This window comes from Stegodyphus dumicola, chromosome 1, assembly GCF_044657685.1.
Source record: "Stegodyphus dumicola isolate Sdum_Otavi_A_Nest chromosome 1, ASM4465768v1".
In the NCBI taxonomy this organism is placed as follows: Eukaryota; Metazoa; Arthropoda; class Arachnida; order Araneae; family Eresidae; genus Stegodyphus; species Stegodyphus dumicola.
In genome coordinates, this window is record NC_140768.1 from 265681562 (window position 1) to 265693961 (window position 12400).

Here is a 12400-nt window from a genome sequence, read left to right on the forward strand (position 1 = left end):
ATGATTCTGCAGCCATATTGGGTTGGTGGTTAGATACTATTCCAGATGATTGGTTAATTTGCAGGCTGCAACTAACTTGGAACTACCATGAATGACAGATTTACATTAAGATATGTTTACAAACAGACCAACTGCTGCGTATGTATTATTAATGCAAACGAAGAAGATAAGTTTTGAGATAAGATACGAGTGTAGGACAGTTAAGGAGAGACGATTTTATTTGCATATAATCGACGTTATCGTTCTTGAACTTGAAGTTTGTGTTCGAAAAGTACACATCTAAAGCACACTTAAAGGTGAAGTAAACTTACATAAGGCACTCATTTATAATCAGTCGAGGCGCTAAACAGATCCTACTTTTAAGCGTAGATTCGAGGTTATGAAAAATTGGATAGTCATAAAGGTTTCTCCCAGTATCTAAAGTTACAGCAGTCTTCTGTATATTTTTGTAAACCGATATGGCGTAAAACAAACAAGCAGTTATTTTCAGCTCATGTATGAAAATCCTTTTTAGCACATCTAGGCTTGTAAAAATATTACTTATCAAATCATGTCAAACAAAACATAAAAAGGCCTCTAACATAGACTAAAGATAAAATTTTACGCTAAATACACGCGTTCATATAGGATTTTTTAAATTAAATAAATATTTATAAAGAATATATGATTGCTGTTTAGAAATGAATAGATTCATAATACAACAGTTTTGATCTGTGACATATAGAAATATACTTAAATTTTAACATAAAAAAAAAAAAAGAAATATGCCATAAAAATAAAAATAATAAAAAAAATCACAGTCAAATTAGTTAACGGCACCCGGGTAAACATTTTTTATAGCAAAAATATATTGAGATTATCATTACATTTTCTTCAAAGCCGGAAACGCGGAAAATCAGCTGTGCCCTAGCCGTAATTAGAATCAAGGGTCTTAAAATTATAGCTGGAAGTGCTGCTAATTACACCGTGACAGCACATACGAGAGAAAGCGATACTTCCTTATATAATTAAAGTTTGAAGGATAATATAAAACCGTGATGAAGATAGATACGTTCGTAAGTTTCCAAATGCAGGTTTTCAAGTTAACTCAAGAGTCATCTTTTCATTAGAAAAAAAAAAAAAAAAAAGTGATTGCAGAAAAAAGCATGGATTTCAAACTCTCCTTTGCAGAAATTTTAAGATTTAATTCTTCTTTTGAACATTTAACATAATTTATATTTCATACACAGTATGAAATTAGTAAATTGTAATTTCCTTTTTTCAGATGAAATTAGAATTAATCATACAATTTTGAGTATCATTTTTCAAGGCAAATTTTGCACATTATGATACTTTTTAAAATTGTTCTTCAGTAAGTTAAGGAATAAGTTGCTAATTAGAACTTCGCATAGCGCCTATACAAAAATAAAAGTTTTATATACTTTTACTAAAAGGTGTCATAGTGAAACCAGTTATATTCTGAACATTTTCCATATCTAATTCATTTCTTAAAGTAGAACTAAGAATTTAAGCGATTTTATTTTATTTTTTTAAATAGTATAATTCATTGATAACATGTACTATATTATAGTTTCACCTAATTGTCGGGAAGACAGCAAACTAAACATGACTGAGAACTGGTGGTAACATTGGAGATTGATTTTTTTTTTAAGGTGAAATTTTTCGGAATTAGGGATTTCGGATTTCCTTTGAGTAAACAATGCAAGCTCAATACCCGCAAGCGTAAAATGAATAGAATGTGAAACGAGGGAATAGAACAGATATTCATGGCTATGCAGGGTATTTGAAAGGAAAATCCTAATTTTTGTGAAAGATGATTAAGAGAGTTAAAATGCTTAAGAGGAATTATTAATTTAAGTAATAATAATAATAAAGTAATGAAATTACATTAAAATTGGAGGAAGCAAAACCTATAATATCCAAGCAAACTGGGGAATTTTTAAACACCTCTGCTATTAAATTAAGATTGTTTTCCACCTTTAAGTTTGGAACTGTAAAAATGAATTACTTTTCCGATGTTTCGGAAATATTTATCAGCAGTTTAGGTTATGAAGCTTTGAATGTGCTTCATCCTTAATTCTTTGTGTAGGTACAGACTCCTGCCAAAGAACTACTATCTGTGATTTGTCTGAAAATTATGTTTTGAATACGCTATAATTAATCAACAATACTCTTGTCTGCATTTCCTCAATCTTATTATCACGAAGATTGAGCAAGTTGTTGAAGAACTAACAGATGTAATTTAGTACGAGGCACAACATGGTCCTATAATTACTCATTATCAGAGAGTTAAAGGAAGTTTTAGCTATTAAGGGATGAAATTATTCACTCGAAATTTGGAGATCTTTAATGCAATATGGGGCTTATATTTAAGTCTTTGATTGAGAATAACAATAAGGTTTACGAGTGATTTAGCGGATGAGATAACTGAGCCATGCTCATGAATTATTGCTGTGATGTTTATTTGACGCGCCATCTTGTTTGGCTTTAGATTTACTTATGTTAACATTAGTTTTCCACATTTGAGCCAGGTCTCTAGGTCATGTATGAGAGTTTGATGTGCTTGTGAGATTGAATTAGAAAGCGTTTTGTGTAAGAATCGCTGGTTCTTGGGAGTGTGACATATGTCATTCGCAGAAAAGTTAAATAAAATCGAGCCTGAAAGCAATGCTTCTGGGACACCGAGCTTGAATTTTCCGACGAGTGAGGAATTGCTTTTGACGTAAACAACAAACGATCTATCAGTCTGATAGGAATTAAAGAATTTTCTGATGTAATTTGGGAAAAATAGAGTTATGAGTTTGCATAGGAATAAACGCATTCAAAAACAAATGTTCGGGGATAATACACCAGTAGTCAATTTTTCTTGAAGTCCTTGAGAAATCCTCTTAGTGAGCCGGTATAGTTGATGAACTATGGACTATTTTTGTCGCAGAGTCGTAGCTAGGGTTTTCAGCTCCCAGGAGCAACTGAAGATTTCGCACCTCCTACTGCTTGCCAAGGATGGAAAACATTTAATTCTAAAATGTCGTAACATCAATTTGGCGCCCCTTGGATTCTGCGCCCGGGAACAGATGTCCCCCCTTTCCCCCTCTAGCTACCCCCGTTTTGTCGGAATCCATATTATTGGGAAATAATAATGTTTTTCACTACAAGAAAAATACTGAAGATTCTGCAATCTTGCTAAGTAATCCATTGCTATGTTCGGTTATTGAATTTTTTTCTGTGTTCAGAACTGTCCACGACAATTGTTGTCGTACAGATAAAAAATATTTTAGTGTTTCCAGTGCGATTATACTTACAGAAATCCCAAACGCTGTGCTATGCACTCATCTTTCCCTACAGATCAACTCAGTTGTTGGGTAGGAATAGCATCAGTTAATTACTAGTGATTCCTCTGTTATTTTATGCATCTATTTAGAGCAGTTTACTAAAAGTTCTCATGGCAGTATTTTCTGTCACGGAAGAAACAAAACAATAAAAGAAAAGGTGATGAAGATGATGAATTCTGAGAGATAAAGATGAGATGAACATGCAATATCATTAACAAAAATTTCATACCCTGGCAACATAGCGTAATGTAATGTAATAACAGCAAAAATGAAAAGATGAAAAGACTAGTTAACTTAAAATTTAATAATAATTTAAAAAAAAACCTACAAACCTAAAAAATAGTCTACTTCTTCAGCTTTGAGGTCCCGGAGGTTCTTCTTGTCAAATGCAGTCTTCCACTTGGCATTTCTAGTTGTTTTATCGTCTTTCCACTCATTGATAAGATTTCTCGAATCGGTTCTGAAGCCATTCATACCATCTGCATCCTTTTCAGTGAATGGTATAAAATGCCTAATGCCCCCTCCAAGTATAACCTGTAGGAAGATGCACCAGTCAACATATGATGTAGTGTACAATGGACTATAAAAACATCAGTCTCTTCCTTGGGAAGAGCATAACTCCGAACTCTCGACTAATGATCCGTTTTGTGAGATATCCATACATTTTTTCACGAAGATATTTTGAGACTCTAAAGGCGAAAAAAATGTTTGATATGTCGACTATCATTTCCACGTTTAAATAAAGTTAAAAGATAACCTTTATCTTTGGTTACGTCAACTAAAAAGATTCTACCAATGAAGAAGCAAGGACATCGAATATCCCTGAAATTTTCTGGTGTACAAGGATTTGAAAAATATTTAAGAAAGAAAACAAAGAGGATGGAAGGCAAAAAGAGAAGAATGACGAATTCCAAAGAGTTTTACTGTACGAAGATATTCTACATGCACTGGTTTGAAATAGAAAAAGAACTCGTAGGAAAAAAATAATGTAAAAGTGAAATATCAACAATGACATTCATGGATTATGACATTGCTATATCTGCGTCCAGTGAAGGTGATTTATCTCAAATAGCGCTGCAGTACTTACAACAGCCTCGGTAAGCTTTCTGCTATGTCTTGGGCTTATTGTATGTTTTTGATTATGTTTCTCTTACAGACTTTTTAGTGCAATCACTGAAGGACTTCGTCAAAAATAATCGAAGAGACACGGAACCTGATATTGCCAAAACGAAATGATGTAAAAAGAAATTAAAAGCGAAATGATATATTGAATATTAAGAAACTTGAAATTTCTCCATGTTTCAACAAGCCGCAGATGAGAAAACGACATAACAATGACTAAAGCAGTGTATGAAATATTTGAAAACAAGCGATATGACTGTGGATCAATTTTATGCGATCTTAGGATGAGGTACAAGAAACCGAATGATACATCCGGATTAGTAAAACTCAGAAATCCCGGCAAGGAGATTGAAGACGCCATGAAACAGGTAGACAGTGATGATCATGCGGAGACCTCTAACAATTTGAATAGCTGAATGAAACCAAACAGACCTAAAACTACTGATGAAGGTTGGATAAACCAAGTAAGACTGCCAGAAGAAACGAAACCAGATCGCCTGCACCAGCAATCTCGCAGAAAAGTAAGTTTCGGGACCTGCAAGCATAAATAAGCTTATTGGAACAACAATACTGGTGATCGCCTTAGAGAGGTGATGTTCAGTATTGATGTTTATTTATGTTCAGTAAATAAAATATCAAAGAATTTAACCCTCCGAGCATTGCGGTTTGGCCGTAAAATTTCAAAGTTCCGTATAACGTCATGAAGAAAATGACGCTTTGTGCATGGACTACTTTTCTTTCACTATACATCCAAACCGAAATCGTATTTATCACGATCCACCAAAAATCTTTATGTATAACAGATGAGAAAGCCATCCTATGATACGGAATTTCCCATCCATAACCCTCTAAGGATTAAAGATTTTCCATTCGGGGCAACATCAAGATCCTTTTCAAAACTACTTCATCTATAGCAATGGCTATGTACTGTATATTAAATGAGAATATTCATTAAAATACCTTCCAGCCCAGGAAAGAAAATCCAAACAATTTTATTCTTTGCTTTTTAGATGCTTATTTCACAGAGAAAGAATTACAAGAATTAATAAGGAACCTTGGTATCTAGATTGAAAACGTGAGGTTACTCAAGTCGAAAATGAACAACTACATTTATGAACTTCTAGTGTACTTCCTCTAGGTATCGAGGAATGAAGCGGGTAAGAAAATCTTCGTAAATAAGTTCTTGCTGCAGAGCAATCACAATAGCCCAAGATGTTTCAAATGTGCCAGAAGACATGACTTACATATGTCTCCCCGAAGAAAGATGGGATATACATATGCTTCATCAAAATTATACCCGTAATTCCCCAAGCTACGTGAAACTAGGGCTAAGGCTACAATCTCGAACAATTAGAGTACTAAATCATATGCACAAGGTCTTCCAAGGCATTTAATGGAAAACGTAATGACTTAATGACAGAACTCTGACATTTTATATAATACCCCCGTTCATCAAATTTTATGAAGCCTGTACTTTTTTCATGGTTCGGTTGAATCTGTATCCCACAAAAGATAAGCAATTACATAATAATTACAAATATTACAAATAATAAATTTATTGTAAACTAAGGAGCACTTAGGTTCTAACATACGTTTTACACAATCAAATTATGTCTGTCTTCGAGAAAGCCAAAAATGTATTCTGTTACCAATACAGCTTTGTCATATATTAGTAACTTAACATTCTTGACACCATCAACGAGACAGCAGATCCACTGCGATCCATATCGGCCGGATTGTCTCGCTGACGGAAGGAAATTTATAACTTGGGCTGGGGGCATGACCTTTGTTGAAAGATGTATGTTGTAGTGGGGCAATTTCCTTGGGAGGAGTTATTTTAATATATAAATATGATGTGGACATTGCGGCTAAATGATAATACAACTTCCATGCGTGAACACACCTGAAAGATAGATGAAATGTTTAATTGATATAAAGAATTCACGCTCTCCAATCCTGCCCTTAAGCATGCGCAGTCTAAATGTCAGAGGTTATCTGTTAGCTCAGGTGAGCAGGAAGAAACGAACTCTGTGATGTACTATTTCTATTGCTATTGTTGTTGCGCCACTTATGGTAACTTATGGTATTATTACCTCATTAATACTTTGTTTGAAAAAGAGTAGCAGCGCCTCGGTGTATCGTGAGACTGTGGTTAGAACAGTAGTTTTAAAAATTTTTTGAAAGAAATGAGTTTGCAATGGAGCGGTTTCGTTGCAAATAATTGAAATAAGATGTTTACGCCTAAAAGGAAACTTCTTGTCTGTCAATTTCAAACGAGCCGTCTCATTTATCTGAGTAACAATTGTCGGTTACTTTAGTATTAGTCGGTTACTTTAGTATTAGTAACCGACAATTGTTTAGCTTTAGGAACTGCAAGGAAACTAATTCACTCGAAAAGGCGCGAAGGGAATCCTAACACTTATTCTTGCATTTCTATATCTGCGTTAGTAATACGTTTAGGAAAATAATTTAAGCCATTTAATTCGTTCTGGAATACATTCATAACTATTTTTGACATCAAAATACTGATTTTTTTTCATATTTAATTTATGAATGCACGAGGAATAATTTATCAGTTTAATTTTCTCTCTATCGAGACTCTTCCGAAATACGGTACAGTGAGACCTGTTTAAGAAAATTACCCGATAAATCCAGATTATTTTGACCTTCTGATGAGGTGGTCGTCTTAGAGAGGTGATGTTCAGTATTGATGCTTATTTATGAGTTCAGGAACTCTGGTTAGTTTCACATACGGCATATTAGCTAAACAGTCGCTACGAGAAAATTAGCAATATTTTATTTTTACAAAATCCTCTTACCTGCATATTGAGACAGCTTTCAAATAGTTTATTACAAAATTTTCGTAAATTTTTATTGAAAATATATATCTGCGATCACAATTTAAGGAAATAATAACCTGCAGTCAACCTTTTTCGAATATTCTCTACACTCTGCTTAAACGGTGCTGTAGTTCAGCGGAATCGGGCTCTGGTACTTCTCAATCTTTGACATGAGTCATAATTCTAGCAGGAATGCACCGGGACCTTATATAAGATTCTCTTTTAAGAAACTGAATTTCAGCAGAAAATTCTTTTGATCTCATGACATGTTATGTCACTAATATGTAAGATTCAGAAATTGATACTTCCGTTCATGAGCCTGAATTCTGAAATCTAACTTTTGTTGAAACACAAACATGTCTAAAACTACCGATTTCCCTTGAGGAAAAACACCCGCTTGGATTTCTCCTTTAAAATGTTTGCATTTCTGTACTATTTCTAGCTTTCTCTTCACTCTCATTAGTTACGCTTCAAACGCCTTACATTGTGCTTGCAAAAGAGTGATTTTTGTTTTACCAGCCTTTGAAAGAGTACATTATATACCCGAGGTTTAAATTCAACGGATCCCATTTTAATTTTTGAGTGAAATTGCAATTATAGCCAAAGTTCCAAAAAAGACGAGATCCGATATGTGATTATTTAACTGTTTGACACTAATTTAATTCAATTGATTAAATTTTATTTACCTATTTATATTTTATCAGTTTTAACTATTTATTATGTTATTTATTTAGTTTTTCCTGACGACCTTCCATAGGGTTGCAGCATATTTTAATTTTAGAAATTAAGCCCTGCATGCACTTAAATACTTTATGCATATTCAGCTTTTCTTTTCCTAAACGACTTTTAGAATTTAGGTTTCCTAAATTATCGTTTAGGAAAAGTTTTTGCTTTCCTAAACGATCTTCCATTATTACTCGATGAAAAATAAATCACTAATACCAACTTACTCTTATATCCTTCCCAGGAAGTTCATTTACTAGCTGATCAGCGATATCCTTGCATTGAGGGTCTGGTGTAGCCGATTCCCAATCTCGAGAAGCAGTGTGTGCGTATGTCCCAGCCGGAGTAGCATGTGTCACGCGAGTAGTCGTCACCACACCTGTCCATTTTCCTACAAAAATAGGGAAAAGAAGCGTCAAAATTTTTTTTGAAAGATGTATCAATTATATGAAGTTACAATTCGTTTCGCACCCTGTCGTTTTCATATGAAGTCATTCATTCTTAGCAAGCTTACGAAGTTCTGGCTTCTTCTTTCAAATCTTTATCTAAGCCAATGATTTCTAATTGCTTTGATTAACAGCGCATTTAAATGATTCCCACAGTTTTGAGACAAAGTGATTCTATTTCACTGTTTAATAATTATTCTTAACGTATTGTCGCGTAGATGAAATGATCGCACTCAGACAAATGAAGAGGAAATTACTCAAATCTCAACTCAAGACTATTATTCGAACTGAGTAAGTACCAGCTTTTATACCCTTGATAAACAAGCTGTAACGTTTCAGACTTGGAAGGTTCTAGAAAATGGAGAACATTCTCTAATAAATGGAACATAAAGGAAATTTAAACAAATTCAACTTTTAGGCGTTTTGCCTTTGATAGGCTTCAAACTCGGGATCTACTGTTTCCGAATCTGACAGCTTACTCAGTGTACGACGATGTGCTTGGCCGAAAGGAACAATTTTCGTTATGTTTCCTTGTTTTAAGGAAAAAGCAGCGTCCTGCTGCGATCTGGGCTGGCTTTTTGCAATAAATCTTCTGGAAATATTGGGCGTCTTCCATCTTCTAATTTTCCTTTTGGATCAAGCTACGGTTTCAACCCTAAAAATGAACGACGTCTTTTGAACTCGGTCGTCTCCTTTTTTGTTCCATAATGTCTACTTCATACATCACGTCAGATAGTTGTCGTGTTATTCGATACGGTCCAAAGTAGTGTCTTAAAAGCTTTTCTTACTGGAGTGAAGACCCAAACTAAGTCACCGATATTTTAGCTGTCAGGTTGATGCCACTTGTCGTGTTGGCGACTGTCTGTGGCTTGTGCATTTCTTTGGGGGTACCGTGCTTCAGTACGATTTCTTCAACTATAAATATGGCGATTTTGGTGCCTCAGCAGTTGGTACTACCTTTGCGACTGTAAGTCTGGTAAGGTAATCAGTGCAAACAATAATCCACCGGTTTCTATTACGAGTAACAGGAAAGCGTCCAAGTAGATCTATTGCAATTTTTGCAAACAGTGCAGGGTTTTCCTTTGTTTGCATTTTTAGTACAATTATAGTACATTTTTTTTAATGTTTGGTCCCTTTCCTGAACCTGTCATTTTCCCTCGCAAGGATGCAAATTTAAAGTCAATTGAAGTGAGTATAAAATCAGACGAAATGAGTAGTTTATTCAGAGCGTGATTTCGCTAGCCAGCACACGTTACTATTTTGTCCTTGCTGTTACGCTGAGTTGCTGATACGCTCTTTTGGCTATTTAATAAGTATATCGCCGGGTAAGTTGTTGAATCAGCCTGGTGAGCCTTAAATTAAATTCTTAGTCTAGCACTACATCTTTATCTTTGAATTATCATGAAATTATTTATCAAAAATTATGAAATATAGTTCCACCGCAAGTTGTCGGTGTTATTGTAAGCACGAAGTAGGTGCACTTGGAGTTTGACGAATAATAAAGGGTTTATTTTATCCTTCTTCTGTGCTGGTATTATTCACGCCTGCGCGAGAAGTCGCCAGGTTTCCTTTGTAAGATCCATTTCACTTTATGATAGCTAAGAGAGTCAGATCTTACAACGGTATATCAGGCGGTTTACCGAATGAAGCTGCTCTGATGGAATTTGCAGTCGTGCTTTCCATCTTTGGCATTTTCGACAGTGTGATACATAGCGTTATGTACTCCCATATATAGCCCTGGCCAATAGGTTTGGTTTACTTAATTATGGCAAAGCACACTAGGGCTATCTGTCTAGGGGGGGGGATGCCTTCGTGGAGGACTTTCTAAGGGAAACTGACTCGTATGCATGTTACACATGGGGAAAACCACGAAAACGCCTATGCAGCCAGCCCATTCGGGGATTCGAACTTCGGACCGAACTACCAGTGTTCAGCGACTTTACCACTCGGCCGCTGGTGGGCCCCTGGCCAATAGTACTTCCTCCTTATTCGGTCATACCTTTTGGCAAAACTGGGATGACCGGCGGTTGGAGCATCATGAAGACTTCTCAGAACATCTCTACAGAGCTGTTTTTGCACTAGCAAGACCCAAAGCTGCCCAATAGATTCACAGTTTCTTTTGTACAATACACAATTTCTTATATGATAGTTTTGGTGCGCGTCAACTCTCTTAAGAGTTCTGATGACAGACTTCAATTATTTATCCTTTTGCTGTTCTTTTCCACAATATGCCACGGTTGCGAGGAAAGGGGTTTCGTCATTACTGTCAATTATTGGTTCGACAAGGGCTTCATTGGTAGTGAATCCGCAGCGGAGTAGTAGACGATGCTACTGTCGTGTTCCTGCAGCCTGAGAGCCCACCTCCGTGCAAGTTTTCAGATGGATCCTTAACATTTGTTAGCAAACACAAAGCGTAGTGATCCGTGACTACCTCAACAAGCGACGAAGTCGCACATCCAGGCACCTGGGTGAATAGTCTATCCTGTATGTAACATGTCAAGGTTGCACATAGCATTTGATGAGCATAGCATAAAGTACGGTAAAAAATTCATGAAGTAGAAGGTAGCAATTAGGCATAATGATGTAGTGAACAAAGTTCAGTGATTAGGAGACGGTCTGGCGATGAAATTGAAGATGAGATATTGAAATTGAAATTGAGATGAGTCCTCGTTTCTGCGAAAGTTGCTGTGTAGATAAATTCAATTCGGAATTCGATGAATTAGTACTTGCAAAGCCAGCGTAACCATCAGCGATGGAGCTACTCATCCATCGTAAAGGGAGGGAGGTCAGCTAATGTAGACTGCGGTTGAGGAGAATAGAAGAAGTAGGAGAGAAGCATGAGCGCTATTGGAATGCGTATTAGGTAGGGGAGAAACCCTCCCATACGAGTCACAGCCATACGATTTTGATTGGTCGAGCCGAAAAAGGCGAAGGGGGAATAGAAATTAGCGTTAAACATTGAGAAGATTAAGCCCGTGACTACCGTTAAGGGTTTTTCATAGAGATAAGGCCTGAATTTACAGACAACGGCAATGCATTCTTTTTCAGTTGCAGTAAGACATCTGGATGCATAGGATCGACTAAGTGTCCCAGTATCGTTATCTTTGTTTCCCGAATGAACATTTCTTGGAATTAAGTGTCAGCCCTGCTCTTTGATATGTGCATACACAATTATGTCGTCTAGATAGCAAAGAAAAATATTCCACTTGAGGACTCTTATGGCTTTCAAATGGTGTCCATCCTCCATTCGAATATCGCTGGGGCATTGCATAAGCTGAATGGCATGAATTTAAATTCATAGAGACCATCAGGCGTCACAAAGGCTGCCTTGTCTTTGCCTTTATCATCAAAATCTACCGCATTGCATCGGGATTTAATTAAATTACGATTAAGTCGAAAATATCACTTAATTCCTGTAGTAGACTCAACAGCTTGTTTTCTTCAGTATCGATCAGATCAGTCTTTTAATGTTTGTCGAGTTAACATTTTTCTGAACTTGTACACCTCGGAACCTTTTCAAGTCTGACCCAAAGCTGACTCAAGGAGGAAATAGCATCATTTGCTAGGGTCGTTAAACAGCCAAAGTTCATCCCTTACGACAGTGATGCGCAAACTTTTTTCGACTGCGACCCCTTTTGTAGAGAGAAAATTTTTGGCGACCCCTAGAGATAAATGTTCACAAATACGACGTATATTTCGCGCATTTCTTTCGTTTCAATAACATAAAATATAAAAAAATCATCATATCTGATTCATATTACTTTTTATTTATAATTTTAAGAAAATACTTTTTGTATAACACAAAAATCAGTAAATTGCCCTTTAATGAGATGTATGTGGCTGCAAGTTTCTAATTATCTCATCGATGTTTGGATGTATGTTGCTAATTGCAATTCGCATATCATCTTCAGGGTTTAAACGCAAACGGTATTTAGTT

At 35.9% G+C, this 12400-nt stretch overlaps 1 protein-coding gene across 3 annotated transcripts in view; it reads right to left on the reverse strand.

Annotated features, from left to right (window-relative positions):
• LOC118185828 (alkaline phosphatase-like) overlaps nt 1–12400 on the reverse strand; it is a 101573-nt gene that overhangs the window by 13752 nt on the left and 75421 nt on the right. For all 3 annotated transcript variants that reach the window (XM_085827750.1, XM_085827744.1, XM_035355745.2), the window contains exons 4-5: nt 8245–8408; nt 3665–3866 (exon numbers count right to left, since the gene is read on the reverse strand). In XM_085827750.1, coding sequence (XP_085683876.1) covers nt 3665–3866; nt 8245–8408 — 366 coding nt within the window. The remainder of the gene's footprint in view (nt 1–3664; nt 3867–8244; nt 8409–12400) is intronic.